The 21,116-nt window shown below is 37.6% G+C and overlaps 1 protein-coding gene across 2 annotated transcripts in view; it reads left to right on the top strand.

Moving 5' to 3' along the window:
* The window catches only part of EIF4B (eukaryotic translation initiation factor 4B), a 33,011-nt gene that overhangs the window by 1,278 nt on the left and 10,617 nt on the right, over positions 1-21,116 (top strand). For both annotated transcript variants that reach the window (XM_026713759.2, XM_087925482.1), the window contains exons 2-8: positions 9,088-9,258; positions 10,808-11,016; positions 12,530-12,652; positions 14,225-14,279; positions 14,965-15,105; positions 19,503-19,622; positions 20,691-20,888. In XM_026713759.2, the coding sequence (XP_026569544.2) occupies positions 9,088-9,258; positions 10,808-11,016; positions 12,530-12,652; positions 14,225-14,279; positions 14,965-15,105; positions 19,503-19,622; positions 20,691-20,888 (1,017 nt within the window). The remainder of the gene's footprint in view (positions 1-9,087; positions 9,259-10,807; positions 11,017-12,529; positions 12,653-14,224; positions 14,280-14,964; positions 15,106-19,502; positions 19,623-20,690; positions 20,889-21,116) is intronic.

The following is a 21,116-nucleotide window of genomic DNA, read 5'->3' as shown; positions in this document are numbered from 1 at the left end:
AGTTAACACAATGGTTTAAGTGAACCTTGGTTTCCCCATTGTCTTTGCTTGCCAGGAGGTCACAAAAAGCTGATCCCATAACCTTGGGGCACAGCAGCGGGTCATAAGGATGAATCAGTTGGCCCAAGCATCTGACTTTTGATCACATGACACGGCAACTGTCATGAATAGAAACCAGTTGCCAAGCAGCCAAATGTAAATCACATGACCGTGAGGATGCTGCAGCGGTCATAAGTGTGAAAAATGGTCATAAACTCACTTTTCAGTGCTGTAACTGAACGGTCACTATGCAAACTGTTGTAAGTCGAGGACTATCTGTATTTCTAAAAATGGTTCTTATATTCATGCTCTTCCTAGAATAGTTCTATGTGCTGATTGTGTTACCTTTGTAACATTTGCCATAATGCATGCATGTCCATTATAGAGAGCCTTATTCATGCACCACCACTACAATTTGGGGGGGAAATATGGCATATTGATAATGTGGTAAAATGAACTCTTTTTATCAGTCCAATCTATAGAATAGTCTTTTAAAACAGTTTTTGTTGTTCAGTCACCAAGTCCGACTCTTTGTGACCCCACAGACCAGAGCATGCCAGGCTCCCCTGTCTTCCTGCTACAGTCCTAATTTAAAGCAGTAGTTTTCTTTTTATAAGTTAGAAAGCCAGTAAGTCATGACGCATTGGGGTAGAGCTTCTGCATTGTATGTTTCTCTGCCTTCATAAGTCTTTGTGGGTGGGTGTTTACTATTGGGAAACATTCATGAATGACGTCCCTCATTAAAATATGAAGTGATTTGGATGACTTTAGCATTTTGTTATCTTATATGAATAGATAAAGTGTACCCTTCAATCATTTTTTCCCCCAGTAGTTTTGACTATGCTGTTATATGCGTACTTCAGTTAATGCTGCTTATGTAGCTTTGCCCTTGGGAGGAATACCTGGGCTTGTAATGTATTATCAGGATCCTTGAATATAATTTTGTGATTTAATTTTGAGGCTTTTAATATGTGCAGGGTTTTTCATGTAGTAGAATGTTATCATCTGCACAGTATATGTGTGTGTGTGTGTACACGTATGTATGTATGTATGTATACACACACACACACAGGATATATACTTCCTATTTCTAGTTATTTTCCCTTATCTGCCATTACTGCCTACACTATTTGCCCAAAATATATTTTTAGAAAAAGAATGATAGATCTGGGATAGATTTAATAGGATTACCAGATAGCAGGATTGTTCCTATTGTAGCTTTATTGATGAAACATATTAGAAGAATATTTAGACGTCAAGAATTTTATCACATTCTCAGAAGATTAGTACCAGCAGAAAGTTTCTCTAAAAAGCAGCTTTTTGAGTTCCGATAATTTTACCTTCACCTACATTTTATCTAGGAAGTTGGATGTTTTTAGGGTGTGTTCTCAGTTCATAAGGAACGTGGCAAAAAAGATTTAGATGTGATTCCCCAGAAGAAGAATGACAAATTGAAGCATGCTAATTAAAAACATTTAATTAGGGATCTTAATCCCTCTTCCCAACTGGGTGCATAGAGTGCACATTTTTTAAAAAACGTACATACAATTACAAAACAAATAAAATTGCAATAGAAATTGATTGCTAGCCAGTATTCTGTAGATATTTTTGTAGAAGTATTCTAAAGTATACTGTAATTTGACTGCACCATTCACTAATTTATGCTAGAAATCCAGCAGATAAAAAATACTGTGTAAATACTGTGGGTTTTTTTTTTCTCCTTTCCATTCAATGATGTCCAGTTCTTGGAGGCTGCCTGGACAAGTCCCTGCAGTATTCTTGGCAAATGGTTTGCCACTTCCTTCTTCCTAGGAGAGAAGAGAAAATGACTAGCCCAAGTTGGATCACCCAGCTGTTTTTGTGCTTAAGGTGGAACTAGTCTTTCAGTTTCTAGCTGATGCCTTAACCACTGAAACCAAACTAGTTCTATACAGTAATCTAAACCTTTTAGGAATAGCACCGTGTAAAAAGGCTTAGATTCATTTAAATTCTGTTATGCAATTCCCTGAATGTAACTGATCCTTTGCCTTAAACAGAAGTCCTGTTGCAAGGTTGCGCACTCAGTGACCAACACCCAGTTTGTTAGCACATGAAACTGACCAACACAGTTGAAACTTTGGGCTTTCCCACAACTCTGACATATATGCCCCAGGCCCAATGCCTGTACAGATCAGTGTTGATTTTAAATATGTGCGTTTGAATTGGTGTTGATCAGTTTTAACTTTTGGTAATTGCTTGGAAAAATTGTTGCAATGTTCTTTCCAAAATTTCAAGTGTTTGCCTATGCCTGCTTCCTAAGGCTGAGAATGACTGGCCCATAGTCACCCCACTTTTCATGCCTAAAGCTGGACTAGAAATTTCCACTTTGTAGCTTAATGTTTTAAACACTATACCAATGTGGTTCAATTGCCCCAAAGCTGTCTGCAAAATTCATTGTCAGTTGTGTAAATATGGGAACAATTTGCTACATGCTGGAATTCTGAAAATCTTTAAGATTTATTTATCACTTTATAAACCTGCTTTCTTTATATCAAATCTATTTTGTTTTTCAAGATAGTGCTAACAGTAGGGGGGTTTCCCTCCAGGTGAGATTCTTCTTTCCCCAAAGGTGCATCTAGAAAGGTTTTGTTATTTTATATTTTTCATTTGATCTTTACCAGGGCAGCCTAGAGAACATATTTGTAGGAAGATGTACAAAATACAAAACTATCTTTAGTATAGGAAGGGACATTATATATCTGAAATATTCATATTTCAGACAAAATGTGAAAGATTCCCAAAGAGAATCTTTTGTGGCATGACTTTTTCTCATTGTGCTAGAACCATAAGAGTGCACTCCCTTCTTAGCCCCCAACATTTCGGTTAACAAAATATGGTTCTATTTTATTCCATTACTGAAACATTTCTGTCCAAACGCTTATCTTTGCCAGGAAAAATGAAAAAATTTGCTGTTATAGTAAATAAGATCTGAAGAGTTTGACTGCCGTAGTTTTTACAATACGTCTGCTATCAGTATAAGAAAAAAGATTGGATAAAGATTAGATTTATCCAAGGTCTTTAGGGTTTCTTCTTCTTTGGTTTCAAAATTTTGAAACACTTGTTTGCACAACAGTGAACCTCTTTATGGTGCAGAAACAGTTGAAGCCTCTAGCTTTGTTGAAAGGAAGTGGGAAAACAGCTTAAAAGTTGTCCTTTTGTGTATAATGTTGTAAAATCAGACCATATCACATAAAAATATATTTCAGTCTAATGATTTCAGCAAGCATTTTATTTGCATTCTAAAATGGAAAAAAAGCCTTTTGCTCCTTTCCAAGATTTGATGCACTCTTTTCATATTGCATAAAGGTCTCTGAGTAAGAGTGCATTATTAGGATTCTCTTAGCCAAAGTTACTAATCAAGAAATAGTTCAAAGCATTCTGATGAGTTTTACAGCTCTGTAAAACCTGGAGTTTTGTGATGAATGGTTTTTTTTCTGTCTGCAATTATGGTTTGGTTTCAAAAATAAACATGTATTTTTGGCTTCAGGTAATAGTTGCACAGAGCTGTTCCTTTATAAAACAAGTGTTGGTATTTCAGTGGCAGTTATGTGTTGAAATAGCTAACTTACAGTAAATTGTAAGTATAGTATATCATGATGTCACTGTAAGGTTTTAGGATTAGTTTTTAAGAATAGGAAAAATGAGGAAAAAAATAGGATGAGGGTAATTTGTAAAAGGTTAATTTATAATGGGATGGGATAATATCTTAATTATGTTTTCCATGTTCAACTTTAATATAATGAACAGGACTAAAATTGAGTTATGGGAAATACTTCATATTATTTAAGGAGAAATGATAGTAGAAATGGAGTAGAAGCTTTTCAGGAACCATGGATTTTGAGCATTGTGGGATATAAAAGTGAAAGTCAAGAAAAAAATTGACAAGTGTACTATGATGCTAAAAAGGCATAGCAACCTTTTCCTACCTTAGTCTGAAGTATCAGATAAGGAAATGGTAAGGAAAGGACCTTAGTACACTTACACATGAGTTATTACAGAATTTTATTTTATTTTTAAGCTGCTGTATTCACAACAGGGAGTGCTTATAGGGATTGGAAAATAGTTTAGATGGCAAAACAAAATGTATAGCTGAAATTAACTCTTGGTCTTGAAAGAATGGAGATTTGTGTAATTAGGTATAACATGTTGACATCGTAGGTGGAAATTACCTTTATATCTTTGTTTGGTTTATATTTTTGAAAGGAAACTGCTGAATGCGCACAATCCAATGATAGTGTGATTATGGAATTGAACATTGTTTTTATATTTTTATCCCAAAAGTGATATGAAATGAACAACAGTGGAATTTCAGAACCGTGTTTTCATTTGATATTACAAACATACATTTTGGCCACACATTTGTGATGGTTAACTGTAGCTAAGATGGGCCTGTAAAACAGAGCCAGATATATATATATATTTAATGGAGTAATTAAGAGTCCTTAAACTATAGTGTCCACCCTTCTCCCATAGTAGTGCAGAATAAAGGCAGTCTGCTTTCCAATAGCTTGAAAATGATTTTCACAATAATTTTTTACCTCTGTGCTTCCTACAGTTCCCAAACTTGCCAGAGCAGATTTTGAGGTTATGTGAGAGGCTGAAAATAGGAGATACAATTGGCTTCCCTTCCAGTTCCATTAGCAGAAGAATTTTATAAGGTTAAATCAGCCTTTCATATACTTTATTAAACTTAAAATCCTGGTTTATAAATTACAGCATTCATATATACACTAGGGTGAAATAAAAAAGAAAACAATAGTGTTCGGTGTTATTCAAGACCCCATTTTTGTTGTTATGATCTCACAAACACATCTATATGAAAATTTTACATTTTTAATTGGAATCTGAAAGAGAGTGTATTTACTATGATTTGTTTTGGTATTTCCAGAGTCTCAGCTAGATCTTCCCTAATCTGGTTGTTGATGCCAGTGATTAAACCTGGAGCCTTGTATTCACAGCATCTATTATGCACCAGTGTCTCTCCTCTATGATAGTCAAATCTTTAAGGCAATCTTTGTTCATCATGACTTCATAGATACACCCATGTAATTTTCCTGGTAGCATTATGGAACCAATTTATCATTGCTTTTTTCTCAGATAGAAATGGTTTATCAGAGTCTAGCCTGTAGTCCTGTGATTCTGTTTAAAATATAGAATCGAATTGGCCTCAAGGATTCCAGCCTCCTCTGGATATGCAATGCTTGTTTGTGGAGCTTTTTATATCTAGAAAGTATAGATAATGATACAAATAAGGCAACTTTCATATGCTTCAAGGCACATCTTTTGCCAGTCTTACCATGAAGTCATAATGTGATGACGTAATTGAAATTATCACAATGTGGAGGCATGATGGAGGCAAATAAAAATGTCTCTGTAAGATGTCTGTAGGGTTTACACTCTTAATAAGAGAGGGGAGGGAGCAAACAGTTTAAAACCATGCCGTTTATCTTTGGTCAGGGACTGACCAATTACTATGCAGGTTGCAGAAGAAAGTAAGTAATGTGAACCAAGAGCAGCAGCTGAAATATTAAATATTGTAAAGCTTTGCCAATCCACTTTATATATTGGCTTAATGCCTTACCCTTCATGCAGAAATTTTTAGGGTGCAACTGTTGTAGAGGAGAAGATAAAACCCTAGCAGAAAATGCTGGCATCCTGAAATATTAGTAAAGGTGTTGTATAATGTACTCTTACTAGCACTGGATTCTTTTAATGTTGCTTCCTTATTAGTTTTTCTTGGTAATTGCAGAGACAATATCTGCATTGTTTATCTGCAACAGCAGTGTTCACATTGCCCTTTAAGAATAATGCAAATATAAATGAAATCTTAGCACACTGTAGAATGTCTTTGTGATATGAGCTTTTGGAAAAAGGCATTCATCCATGTCCTGAGCTCATATTCGTTTGCTCCAGAACAAGTTTGAAGCAACAACTAGTTACTCCTAGGAATTGAAAAGCAAGAGTGCTTTATAATATAGCATTATTTAGCATAAATTGAAATGGGAATAGGGATTCTCTCCCCCCTGCCCCCCCCAATCCTTTATACCAGGAGTGTCAAACATGATCACATCGCAAGCTGTATAGTGATGTATTGGGATAGGTTTTGCCTTTGCAGAGTCAGGGTGGGTGTAGCCTGGGCAGACTGTATCCAGTCCGTGTGCCTCATGTTTGACACCCCTATTTTATACCACTCTCTTTTTACATTTGCTTTTTTCATCATTATATCTCCTTAATTTTTCTCATATATGTCTCTTTTCATTGTGAAATTTTTTAGGCCACCCTGATCTGTATGACTTTTTACCATTTTTAATTCTGTTTTCATTTATGCTATTATAATCACTGCTTCAGGGTTTTTAATTAAGCAATATATACATACTTTTAATGAATTCGATATTTTTGGAGTATGATTAGTTTGCACAAATAGTGACACTTTAACTTTTAAATCAAATTAGTTCTTAAATTAACAGGACTTTATGGTTGACAGCTGAATTCTATTCGTCAACCTACAGATAGCTACTATAGACCCAGATCCTTCCCTTATCTGAATTTTGAGACCTCTGTCATGTGTTTAAAAGTATATTAATATGTGAATTTTACAAATAGAGAATTTTCAGTCTTGAGAACAAATTTGGTTAGAATTTTCTGGTTTTCTGCACATATTATGGTAAGCTATACTATGGTGGGGTTTGCCTTACCATGACTTGCAGTTTTGACTAACTCTAAGGTTGTTTGGGGTTAATACGAACAGCGATACAGCTATGTTTATTTGGCATTTCATTAATCAGTTGCCTGTCTTTTGTGTTGTGAAGATACATGAGTACTGATCAACTTTGCAAAAATGAGAAATTATTAATATAGAAACCATACATTCCCAACTGTTTCAGGAGTGCTGTAGATTTGTTTGTTTTTACTGTTTTTAAGAAGTACAGGTCAGATTCAGATTTTTTTTATCTTATTTCTTAGAAATCAAAGGTCAATGGAAATGTCTTGAGTTTATGAACAGTGAGCTGAACAAAAACTGCAACATGTACAGAAATTGCACGTCCCTAAGAATGCATGTAGCTATTCTTGTTCAGTGAATTGTATGATAACTGTAGAAAGTTTTGTTGTTTAAAGACTGTAGCTTGTAAATTATAAGTAGGATCTCTTGCAAATTCATTTATCAACAAGCAAGTTTCTTTTTTAAAATATTTATTAAGAATGTTAATTAAAAGAGAAAGGAATAGGAAAATAGGAATAGGAAAAAAGAAAAAAAGTGCACAAAATGATGGTTTTAACCCTGATTAGAGAAATTAACTTTGCATTCCTTCCTTTTAATTCTAACAGTCTTAATCTTTAATCCAATCAAATATGGTTGTTGAATTTGATTTCTCTTTCATTCTTTTTCATCCGATTGCACGGATTGCTTCAAGTCTTGAACGAGCCTCTTTTACAGATCCAATAAGAATACATTTTTCATGTCTTCTCTTGGTTTATAATTTTTATTTCCTTTTAAATTTTAAATCGCAAGCAAATTCTTTTGTATAAAGTCAGTAAAGCATCCTTTTCCAAATCATTCTCTTGTAGTTCAATTTTTGCTACATTCTCTGTCTTGTCAGATAAAATTTATTCCATTCCTTCAGTAACATCTTTTAGTCTTAGTCTATCCATAGAAGCAGACATGATTACTGACTGTGTTGATATTATAGCAAATCCCATTGTACACATGTTGTACTCTGACAATAAAGGTAATAATAATATATTTACTAATTTCTGCTCCATTTTTCAACTATCTCTAATATTTACTATATTTTAATATTTTGTATTATGTTGTAAATCTCAGCACTGGCGTCATTTTTTCCTCTCTTATGATCTTTAGTTCCCTCTAATGTCCAGTTTCTAAAACAATTACTTATCTTTGTTCTGACTTACAATAACCAATATAGCCAAAAATAATCAAATTAGAAACTTGACAAGAAGCTGTTCATTTTTTTTATAGTTAATTTCAAAAATCTTAAAGTAAAAGCCAATATTCCAAATTTATCAGGATCCTTATTCCATTTATAACTTTTTTTTAGGTCAAAATCTTACTTAGTTTTTTGTTGTTTGTTTCAAATTCTTTGAAATTTTTAAATTTGTTTTTTCAGAATTGAAAATAATGAGTTTTAAAGGATTCTGATAACTTCAAGAAGGTTAATAAGCAATTTCTGAAAGTGATTAGAGGTGACATTTTTTGAACTTAAGTGTCCTTTAAAAGCTCCCCTGTGGTTTCAAACAAGATGGCTGATTCTGTCATCTTCCAGCATTCAAACATGGGCAAAACCTCTGCCCTGAGGTTTCCTTGCAAGGAGTAGCTGCCCCAAGCGCACATGGAAGATTTCTCACCCTCCCCTTTTCTGGAGAGATTCCAAGAAACTCTTCTACTGACCAGTTCCTTGGTCTTTGCCATGATTGTTGGCTCTACATTTTCATTTCACAATATCTCCCCTGGAAGTCGACAGACAAATTTCTTAACTTGCTTAAAAAGAGTAACAACCCCCCACCCCCAACCCCAACTTCCATTGTTGAGCAGATAAGAACATAACTTTGGACAGGCTCCTCACAGCTACCACTTACATAGAGTTGAAAAGGCAGATAAAGGAAATGGAAAGTATGTTCCTTCAGCTGTAATTCTTTTTAGGTGTGCTTGAAGGCTGATATTGTAGGCAAAGCTTATTGGAAGCATAGATAAAGCATAGTAGCTATTTATTTTTTTTACCCGTTTTCCAAAACTGCATTTAGGATTTATCCTTGTTGTTTCAAAAATGAAACTCTTTACCTAATTCTATAGTGATATATCTACTACCCTTTTATTTCAGTTTCAAAACAGCTTCTAAAAATACTTAACTGAATATTTTTTTTTATTGCAACAGAAGTGATCAGTTTTGAGGATCCTCCTCAGTACGTCTTGGGGAAAGGCAGTTCAGTTTCAGGGCTTTTGAGGAAAGCAAATTTAGACTGAACTTGCCTCTCTCCTTTTTTTTTTTACAGCTAAGAAAAAGAACAAGAAGGGGAAGACCCTGACTCTGACGGATTTTCTGGCAGACGATGGTGGTGGTGGTGGTGGTGGTGGTGGTGGTGGTGGTGGTGGCGGCGGTGGTACCACCTATATTCCAAAACCAGTCAGCTGGGCAGATGAAACAGATGACCTGGAAGGAGATGGTAAGGAGGAAATTAACTCTCCCAACCTCGTATAGTAATGTTTTACTTTGATCGGTAAGGTTCACTAAGAAACATCCAGTTAATATTTTTAGCAAGGTTGTTGGTTTATTCCTCTTAACTTTCCTGCGGGATTTTTATTAGCTGTGTGAATAAGCAGCTATTAATGGAAGGGAAAGCATTTCAAATTGGGGGGGGGGGTTGTGTGGGGTTCAAAACAGCTGTTTCAAATTGTTTTGACTCTTCTGGTAGTATTTTGATCTTGAAATACTCTTGACGCATTTTGTTTCTGACTCAAAATAGCATGTTTCAAAGTGAAACAACTGCTTTGAACAGAAATTCGGCGTTTCAGATAGGAAACAACTTGAACCTCTTTAGTAACTAAATAAAGTGGAATAGATACCAAGAGTTTCTGCCTTTACAGAAATTGTTAATCTTAATAGCCCAAACATATATTCAAGAAAAGCTGTCAGATACTACAGTAGGCTGAGCTTTAAAGCTGTTTGGAGCATTTCTGAAACCAGCACTACTTTGGAGGCAAGTTTGCATCTTCCTAATATTTCAGACTAGCATGATAAACTTGGCATTCCTCTGTGCCCTTTTTGCTAGTTTTGATTTACTGTGTAAACATATATGAAACGGGAACATTTCCTAATAAGTAAGGATCCTCCCTGAGAAATAACTCTCACTGTAATTTGCTGAGTAGAAGGAGAAGCAACTTGCCTGTGTGTAGAGGCATTTTAATACATTCTTGCTGGATAATAAAAATTGATTTTTTTAAAAATAATAATAATCATACATTTGAATTTCAAAAATAGTGGAGTCCTTGGTGCTTTCTGAGCTTGGCTGTTTGCTTGCAGACCCAATTAAGTAATATATTTAGTACTAGTAAATGTGGTGTTTATTCCCTGTTTATATATATAGTAGCTTGTCCTGCCATTCTCTATAAGGATGCTGCTTTTTCCCTTGATAGTTCCTTGATTAGGGTATTGTTTTCTTGATTGTTTTGTCTGTTGTTAACCCCTTCTTATCTAGGTGTTGCTTGCTGGGGTGGATGTATTTTGGCCTTATTGCCTTGTAAGTTTTTCATTGTCTCTTGAATGGCGTGTAAACATGGGTTATCTCTGTAGACACATAGGAAACCAGGAAGAAAACCACACCCTCACCAGCCTGGCAGGACAAGTTACTGTATCTGCAAGGAAACAGCCAAGCTCAGGGAGCACCACAGACTCCAAAGTTCAACCCTGAGCGACATACGTTCTCTTCTGTTGGTTTCAAGAATAGTTTTTTTCCTACTTTATCCTCATTATCTGTGTAATTGCAATTGTGTTACATTCCTGCTAGTTTCATATATTGTTTTATAGTGTTTTTACTAAGAGAAATTTGGAAGATACTTATTTTTGCACGTAACACTGTTGAAAGTAAACAGAAGTAATCACTCTTTTTACCAGGTATTCTCTCCATTCCTAGCAATGGCTGTGCTACTGCAAACTAGTGTAGTATTTACTTGTAAAATCATCGGGTTGGTTAATGTGCAAAAATGTTCTCCTAGTTTCCACCACCTGGCATAGCAATGATGATGATGTGTACCGAGCCCCTCCGATTGACCGTTCCATCCTGCCTACTGCACCTCGGGCAGCTCGGGAGCCCAATATTGACAGAAGCCGTCTCCCAAAATCACCCCCCTACACTGCCTTTCTGGGAAATTTGCCCTATGATGTAACAGAAGAATCTATTAAGGATTTCTTCAGAGGACTTAATGTGAGTATATGAGATAACTTGAGTTTCCCTACAGGCAACATGTTTATTTCTTCTTAGTGCTAAGATGGAAAAATGTTCAATGAAATTGAGATACTAGACAATCTTTGAGTGGAGATTACACCTTGCATAACAGCCCTGTGTACTCAAGGGTTGTCAAAGTATCTCTACTCTGGGGAGTTTGCTTTTAGTAGAAACACTAAAAAGGCTACCATGATTATTTGTGCTATCACAGAACTAGTCAATTCAGAGTGTCTCTTCACAATCATGTCTCAGTATATAGGTGAAACCTCCAAGAACCTGGAAAGAAAAAAAAGACCTGAATTTTTTTTATATGGGTTTGTTCTTTTTAAGACTAAAACTTAGATGTCCTGAACAATCTCAGCTGCTTTGAGATAGTACTCAAGTCACTATCCTGACTGCTGTAGTCTGAGATTAGGAAATTTTTTGGTGTTTATTAAGAATGAGATGAGTGATTTAGTCAAACTTTGGATAGCATTATCCACCCATCTAGATTTGGATTGAAGTGGATTGAGCTGAAAAGAGGCAACCAACAGCTTTTTCTGGGAGCAGCTGCACTGGGCTTACAGTGGCAGTTATTTTCATAGAACTGGCAGTTCTCTTGTGGCATATCATTTGGGAATTGCTGCTGTGATCACAACAGTAATATCTCTTGTTTGGAAATGCTGGGCATGACAGGCTGATAAAGCTACCTTTAAAGTGTTAAATTTCTTTTCAATTCTCAAGGATCTTCTGTAACGATCTTAAAGTAATTTTATAGGAAGAATTGTGTGATTTAAAAAAGCTGATGAAATCTCTTTCTTGCTGTAACATTGCAAATACTAGGCAATCTTCCAAATCCCTATAAACCTAAACATTTGTCCAAATTCTGATAATTGCAAAAAGAGGGGTAATATATTGATTCTGGGATAATATGCAGTTCTGTCTTAATGTGACTTGATTTAAAGAATGAAATCTAGCATTTGAATAGAATAGAATTCTTTATTGGCCAAGCGTGATTGGACACTCAAGGAACTTGTCTTGGTGCAAATGCTCTCAGTGTACATAAAAGAAAAGATACATTCACCAAGTGTCAAGAATCATAAGGTACAACACTTAATAATATTTGCATCCATTACTGTGTTTCTTTCAAGTGATTCACTCTGCCCGTTACTAATAATGATTTTTACTTTTTTAATTGGGTGCAATTTGGTAATTTATCAAACTTTCAAACTTGTGTGCTGCTCACTCTCAGCAACTATAGGCAGCTCACAACAATCAAAGAAATTACAGTAAGATCCATTAAAAAATAAAGATAAAAGATGACGAGCATTGGAGTGAGGAGGTCCCATTCTCCCTCATCCTCCCTCATGGCTCTTCTAAACAACAGCAAAATGGGGACAATAAATTATTTTTAACTGCACTTTTTTTTTACACCTGAACTGTAATGCTATTGTTATGTTAATTTATACAAAGTAACTACTGAAAATATTTTCCTTTCACAATTTACATTTAGCTGCAAATAAGTGCTGTTCGTTTGCCCCGAGAGCCTAATAACCCAGAGAGGTTGAAAGGATTTGGATATGCTGAATTTGAAGACCTAGACTCCTTGCTCCGTGCCTTGAGCTTCAGTGAAGAGGTGAGTTGAAACTTGTCAAATGCAGGCAAAGTCCATTACTGTTAAGAACAGTCAAGAGTTAAACTGCTTCATTTAAGTAGGTAGAGTTTTAAAGAAAATATTTCATTTTGAATAATTCAGGCTAGATTCACAGGGGAAGAACTCAGTCAAAAAGTTACCTAATAATACAAGATCTAGGTGCGCCTCTCCAGTATTTGAAACTAAATGGAATATATGAAGGCATCTGTCTGTCGACTAGGAATTGAAAACATTTTGATGGGCCCAAATCAATCAGTTAATTATAGGAAGGCACTTAAATTCCTTTTGCTCTTCATTTCTAGGCTCCATGTATAATAGTATAATTAGCTGTGCATAATATACTTACATGTTTATTTTTATTCTGGGATGGTTATAACTAATGTCATACAGTCTCATCTGATGTGTTTATATTAGTGCTTTATAGTTTGGGGTTCTTTATTTTTTAATTGTTTGCAGCAGATATATATCTGCTTATATTATTTAGTAGTATGAAGCACCTTTTACTGAATCCAAGAATAGTCAGCTACCTCAATACTTACGTCTACTCTGTTATATGCAGTTTCTTCCATTGTCCTTCTCTTTTTCCAGCAACATCGAGGATACTACTAGTGAGTGAGTGGGGTGCAGTATAACGAAACAGTGGCTTACTCAGCATTTGCCGTGGACTGCCTATTAGACACAATACTTATAAGCCTTGTTGTTTGATAGTGAGATGTTTAACCTCCAAATACATATAAGTTGCATTTGTATGGAACAGAAGAAAGAATCAGAATAAACGTAGATACATTTTATGGGAATATCTCAAGGCCATAAGATGACTAGGTTTCCTCTGTCCAGGATATGACATAGAACTTTGAAATAATGTGTCCTTTCTATCTGACCACTTACATTCTATATAATCTAATCTACCTTTTTGAAAAGGAGACTATCAAATCCACTTCTGGTTTAAAGTTACTTGATAATTTAACAGATTCCAAGAGAGAACACGTGCTAGTTTTAATTCAATGCATTTCCTATTTCTGTGGTGATTCTGAATATAGCTGCATCAATGAAAGTTTATAATTACAGTGGAGAACATGGGACAAAGTTCAGTATTCAGAAGGATAGTCATGCTATTTATTGCAGAAAAATAATGAAATGTCATGTGACACCTTGAATATTGTGGATTAAAAATAATAAAATAAATGTATTTGCTCTTAAAGTGCTACATAATTGTGTTGTAATTGAATGAGCATTTGATTTGAATCAAGTGAGCATTAATGGCATTAATGGATAGTATTTACAGTTTTTGCTAGCGTAATTTCATCAGCATTTAGAGCTATTGGAACTCATGATGCATAAAATTACAACAGCATGATATGTAATCCAAGGCATTATAGTTTGCAGTCCATAAGTTAAGCATGATGTATAAACCAAACGGTTAACTAAACCATAGTTAAAACCATGTGTAGCTTAGCGTAATATATGAGCCCAGCCACTAAGTAATTCCATCTCTGCGAGTTAAATAAGATTTCGTCTTTGAATGTAACAGTTACTGTTTTATTGCATGTCTAGTGTCTAGGGAACAGGAGAATACGAGTGGATGTTGCTGATCAAGCTCAGGATAAAGGTAAGCATTGGCATTCAGTAAATTGAGGCCTTATACTACATGAAAGACTTATTATATACATTCAGATATATTCAGCTGGAGTGGAAATGTGTTATAGAAATCGAACAGATTTTGCTAATCTGTTCCTACAGTAAGCCAGTTTTTCTGTTCGCCCTCTTGATTCCAAAGCTCCGCCCCTCCTCTGTCTCCGTCTGCCTAATTTATATGGCTTCCCATCTCACACAAACTGACTCTGGGTACTGTAGAATAAAACCAACCATGCTTGGAAATATCCATGTCCAAGAATGCAGTGAATATCTATTAGAAATGCCTGTCAAGTCCTGTGTCAGGGACAAGAGAAGCTCTGTTTTTTTAAGAGATGCCAATAAACCAACTCAGCAATTTTTTTGTCTATTGCTGTTCATAATAAGTGGTTTTGTCATGCCATGCTGGACTGTTTATTGTCTTAGCACTGGGATTATTAGATTCTGCTTCTATTGTTCCTCCTTTTACCATGGCTGGAAGAAGACCTACAAACATTTGTCCGAAATAAATTTTTGTTGCAACACTACTGTACAGCATGCTTCAGTTCGAATGGCATCTGCTATGGTTAAGAGGACTTATAATTTCCTCTATGAAATATGAAACTGGATGAATTAGATATGCCTCTTTAAACATTGTGGGTCATTTCGCCTTCTTCCTACAGATAGGGATGATCGCTCTTTTGGCAGAGACCGTGATCGCAATCGGGATTCAGAAAGATTCGAGACTGACTGGAGGGCACGTCCCGCTACAGATAACTTTGATGATTATCCTCCTCGCAGAGGCGAGGATAGCTTTGGAGACAGTGAGTTCTTGAGTTCCTCCTAATTTCCTGCATGAATCTGGAATATTGTTGCCCTGAGCTGTTGGGAGATATATTACTAGGTTACAGACTATAGCATGTTTTTTGTAAGAGTGCCCCGCTGGATTGGTCCCCTGGCCCATCTAATTCAGTCTGTTTTTACACTGGCCAACCAACTGCACAAGGAAGCCAACTAATCCCTATCAGATGGCCTTCAGTGGCAATCACACCTTAAGCCATGTTTAAGTTTTAACAGTATTTAGGTACAAATTAAAATTGAGTTAAATTAAAAGTGCATCACACATCTCTGATTATGTCACAATTCAGAGCCAGAATAACTTGGTTTTAACTAACTTCTGGAAGGCTATTAATTTCACAGGAGAGACGAGGACAGAGGGCCTCTCACAAGAGGCAGCATCTCCATACCTTACACCTGCTTCACTTCTCAGAAATGAAGCACTATTAACAGTTTGTCTAGGAGAGGCTAACATATCATTTTATAATAAGGAGGTTAAAAACAATACCCAAAGGCCAATTAATTACAATTCTGATTACAATAACACAAGCCTCAATGGCTCAGGACTCAGCCATTTCCTATTCAAGATTGTCTGGAAAAGCCATGTGTTAGTAGTCTTTCTAAAGTTTCCCCGGTATGGGTCAGGCTAATTTTCGGAGGTATGCTGTTCCAAAGAGGGTGCTACTAAGAAAACTCATTTCCGAAGCTGTTGACAATCTTTAAGAGAAAGAGCCCAGGAGAATACACCTTTGTTTGATTTGTATCTTGCCTTGATTATTTTTACAAATAACTCAAGGCAGCAAACATATCCTACACATCTTCCTCCTACTATTTCCCCTACTACAACTATCCTGTGAGATGAGTTGGGCTGAGAGAGAGTGACTGGCCCAAGGTCACACATCTGGCTTTCATGGATACAGTGGGACCTGAACTCACGGTCTCCTGCTTTCCAGTCTGGTGCTTCAGCCAGTAGCCCAAATTGACTCTCAGATATTAGATCTTATTGGATAGGCAGAATCTATTAAGAGCAGGCAGTTTTGTAGATATCCAGGTCCTAAGCTATAAAGGCCTTTGAGGTGACTGTGAGCATCGTAAGTTATATCTGAAAAAGAACTAGCAACAAGTGCAGCTCTCTGAACGGTTTACAGAGTGTGCATATTTCCCCCAACAATCTGAGTCCTCATTTTACCAACCTTGGAAGGATGGGAGGCTGAGTCAATCTTCAGCCAGTCAGGATCGATGGAATTGAACTCCTGGCAGTGTGAGCAGAGTTAGCCTGGCATACTGCATTCTAACCACTGCGCCACCACGGCTCTTATATTGCATATGATGGGCAGCAGTTTACTTTCTGGTGGCTGTTTTATCATCCCCTCCAAAGTAGGCGTTTTGCAAGAGTACCCATAACCTATACTTAGATTTCAAAATACATCCAGTTGTACAACAAGTTTGAGGAAATCTTGATATGCAACATAATACAGGTCGTCGTCCTTGGGTTACTACTACAATTGGGACTGAAATTTCCATCATAAATGTGGCCATAAAAGATATGATTGCATCACTTAGCAATGGCAATCCTTACACCCCTTGTTGCCATCATTAATCATGTCTCACCAGTTGCTAACCAACGGCCCACCCAGATTGCCTGTCTTTCATCTCTCCCCCTTCCCCCGCCCTTCACCCTGCCTTGTGAGGCAGTAAACAACCCCAGAACCCTGTAGCATGGGGGCTTCTTGGCATGCCACAACTTGAGTCATCAGAAGCCCCCGAGCTATAACATTCAACCAGCCCAACTATGCAAACCATCAGCTGCCCAGCCCAGCAGTGTAAAAAGCCACAGCCACCCCAGGAAGACTTAGCTGCCCCGGCCTGGCCCAGCGGTGCAGTGCAAAACTGCAGCCACTCCAGCCCAGCAGTTTAGTAAGGCAGCTGCTGGCCACATGATGCTTCCTTCCCAAGGTCTCTTGAGGGAACCACTGCATGGCATCTCAGGAGGGAGGCCTCATGAAACCAGCAGCTGGCTGTCTCCTGAATGGCCAGGCTGGGCATACTTGATCAGAGCATGCCCAGCAAGGAAACGTGGAAGGTCAGCTGGGGGCAGCAGGACATGGGGCTGCTGAATTCTGGGGGCCAAAAAGGCAGAGATGTTGGGCGGGGGGGAGATAGGTGGGGGGGGGGGAATTGAAGTGCTCCTGTGGTTGTAAATGCAGGGAGACTGCCAAGTGTCTGGATTTTGATCTGTCTAGTTTAGTCCAGTGGCTAAAGCACTAGGTTAGAAAATTGGAGACTGTGAGTTCAAGTACTACCTTAGCCATTAAAGACAGCCAGCCAGCTGGGTGACTTGGGACTAGTCATACACTCTCAGCCAAACCCACCTCATAGGTTGTTGTGGGAAAATAGAAGGAGGCAGGTATGTTGAATGTGTTCACTGCCTTGTGTTATTTTCAAAAAATAATACAGGCGGATAAAATAAATACCCATGTGAAAGCAATGTAGAAAAGCGAAATAATACAATTTAATGGGCCTGATCAAGACTGCTTTGTATACTATATACAGCAATTTCAATTTCAGAACACCGGTGCTTGGACTAGACATCGAACCCAGATGCTGAATTCGGCCTCCTGTAGTCACCAGCAGATTTTAAGATTTTTTTACACCCAAGGAGGCCAGTTTATTCCTTCTGCTCTGCGTATTTACAAAGCCAAAACTTTGGCTCAAACTTTTTACGGAATTCCCATATGGATACGGGGAACCCAGGTTCTTTCTTAGAAAACTTCTGGGTCTTCCTCCTTGTGTTGCTTTTGCTCCGATGTACCTGGAACTGGGCACTCGATCAGTCGAATGTATGGTGTGGATTAACACCTTTAAATGGTGGTTTCGGGTGCTCTTTCTGGCAGTTTCTGGTAGCTACCTCTCCCTGGTGTTTGCTGACTCTCATATTTCTCGTTGGGAGAGGGAACTGATGAAGAAATTACACCTGCTAGGTTTTACGGGGGATGCCCTGGGAGATTATGGCCTTCAGGACGCCCAATTTAGGGTAGTCCAACGGCTTGTGGACATTGACTTGCGATATCTATGAGCCAGAGCTAACAAAACTTGCTCCCCTCTGATCTTCAGCCAATTTAATAATTATGGACTGAGGATGGCTTCCTATTTTTACACTCTAACCATTTCCAAGAATAGAAGAGTTTTCTCCCCAGCTTGCTTTAATGTCTTGCCTTCAGCAGTACTGGACGGGCGATTTAAGAGGCTCCCGATTAACGAGCGGCTATGCCCCTGTGACAGAGCTGAGGTTGAAACTGTGGAGCATGTCCTTTTATATTGCCCTATGTATAACGCAGGCAGATCTAAGATACTGTCTCTCCTTGAAACAGACCCTTCTAGACCCAATGTTAGTAATTTGTTCTTATATTGTCTTGGGGATGGCTCCTCATACATTACTTCTTTGGTTTCCAATTTTTTTAAAAAAGCTGTAACCATCAGAAGAGAACATTGTAATTCTCCTTAGTCAAGTTTTTGGTGACCAATTGTTCATGACTAATTTTCCCATGTTCTTTTGTTGTACTTGTGTTTTGGTCTGTGACAAGAAAGAAAGGAAGGAAGGAAGGAAGGAAGGAAGGAAGGAAGGAAGGAAGGAAGGAAGGAAGGATGGATGGATGGATGGATGGATGGATGGATAGATAGATAGATAGATAGATAGATAGATAGATAGATAGATAGACAGACAGACAGACAGACAGACAGACAGACAGACAGACAGCAATTAAAAGCATGGTGAAAGACTACCTCTAATTTGAATTCTTTTTTCCAGGGTATATAAGAAAATGTAATCATTTGATGGAAACAAGCCAAATCATGTTTTTACCATATACCTTTGGTATATGCAATGCTTTCAAATGCAAGTGTTTTTCTCACTGGACAAAATGAAAACAGTATTATTTTTCATGAATGTGCTGTACACTCAGATTACAAAAAATCAGCTGTTGGCTTTCCATTCTCCCAAAGTTTGTGAAAATGGCAAAATCCCTTTCCTCAAACTTTTGCATTAATTTTAATTGTGCTGATTTTAATTATGCATTTTAATTGTACTTTTATTATGCCCTATATTTTGTATTTTGCTGAGCTCCATCCAATCACCCAAACTCTACTCCAAATTAAGGGAGTACAGGGTCGTAAAGAGGAAGTTTTATTTTAATTGCTACAAGTTACCTTGAGTGTATTGTATAAACATAATGCTGGGATATAAAATATTAATGCATAAAGAAGCAATCCTTGATGGAGCCTAAAACTTGTCACCTTACCACTCATTATGTTAGATGCTTTTATGAAAGTAATTGCTCGGCATTTACTTTGTGTAAAATTAAATAAATTTTATTTTCTCTCTTAGGGTATCGGGACCGTGATCGCTATGATTCAGACCGGTACCGTGATGGTGGTGCCCGAAGAGATACGGATCGCTTTGGAGGCCGAGACCGTTATGATGATCGTAGAGACTACGACAGGGGAGGTACTGTGTAGCTGCCTGATTTCATTCTCGGGGTTGGCACTTAGAGAGCACTTGATTTTCATATAGCTGTATCTGTGTTGCTTTTGCATTCCTGTATCCTCTCCTTCATTATTCGGGCACAACATTAATTCAGGTTTATCCTAATTTATCATAGGGGACTTCAAAGGCATTTCTCCATTGAAAGTGAGCTTAATTGGAGTTTGGATGTGAGATGCAGAGAAGTGTTAAGGAGAAAATATTATCTCAGAAGCAATCATTTGTTGCTCTGGAATTGAAAAGAGCCATACTTAGTTCGAAAAACACTCACCTACTGTACATGATTAGTCTTGCTCGTTCCTGCACAATAGTATCTTGTCACATTCTCTCATTTGTTGTTCTGTTGGTTAGGGATATGCAAGATTTAAAAGTAAATAAGAGATGATTACTTCTGGGTCCTGATTCTTTCCTAGCTTCTGGTGATGGTAGGACGATTGGTTTTTCTCAAGGTTGAGCGATTCAGTATGTGAAGTTAAATACAGCTCTGTGGGTCTGTTTAATTGTTGATCGAAGAAGCACAGCTGACTGGATTTACACAAAGTCAAAGAACCCCATGATTGTAAGACTCTGGTAAATGTGGGAAAACTGATATGCAAGTTCTAACTAACTAACCCTTCAGCTGTTGTTAATTAAAAAAATCTAGCCTTTTCCCATTGCTTTTCTCTTAGCTTTGCACTGCTTTCCTGAGGTGCATCTTTGAATGTCTTGCAAATTGTGTATAAAACCCTCTTCAAACCTTAATCTAGCATTACTATCCAGGTCTGACTAGGTGCAGCTTCATCAGGACTTTAGAAGGATGTGTTTTAATGGGAGTCATTTTCTTGATCTAGGTGTCCTTAGATGACCATGTTATGCTTTTTTCTCAAGGCATTTAACAAAGGAGTCACTATGCTAATGTTGATGCAGCAAATCCCATGAAATATCTTGTGAAAACTTTAAATGAATGTTACTTCTTAAGCTTTTTGTCGTCCGCTAAAACACATTTCATATTGTGCAAGAAAGAACTGCTGGGATAACTTTGCTCCTGTGCAGGTTTCGACTCGAGGTCAGGCAGTGGCAGAAGAGCCTTTGGCAGTGGGTACCGCCGGGACGATGATTTCAGGGGTGGCGGTGACCGCTATGAGGACCGTTATGAGAGGCGGGATGATCGAATGGATAGGTGGAGCAGCAGCAGCAGCAGCAGCTCGCGGGATGACTATTACCGGGATGACAGCCGGCGGGATGAGAGAGGTAGGCCTGACACTTTTTCATAGTATCAAGAAAGGAGAGCTGAACCTTTGTTGTTGTTGTAATCCAGGGGTGTCAAACTCATGGCGTCGTGTAATGTATCATGACTTTTTCCCCTTTTGCTAAAGCAGGTGTGGCCGTGGCTAGCGCATGACATATCCAGCCTGTGGGCCGTGAGTTTGACAGCTCTGCTGTAATTGGTTCTATTGTCCTATACTTTTGATCTCACCC

The sequence above is a fragment of the Pseudonaja textilis genome, chromosome 2 (assembly GCF_049901715.1).
Source record: "Pseudonaja textilis isolate UNSWEBS1 chromosome 2, rPseTex1.2, whole genome shotgun sequence".
NCBI lineage: Eukaryota > Metazoa > Chordata > Lepidosauria > Squamata > Elapidae > Pseudonaja > Pseudonaja textilis.
The sequence above is the reverse complement of the archived record's forward strand: the minus strand, read 5'-3'. Positions and strand labels throughout refer to the sequence as shown.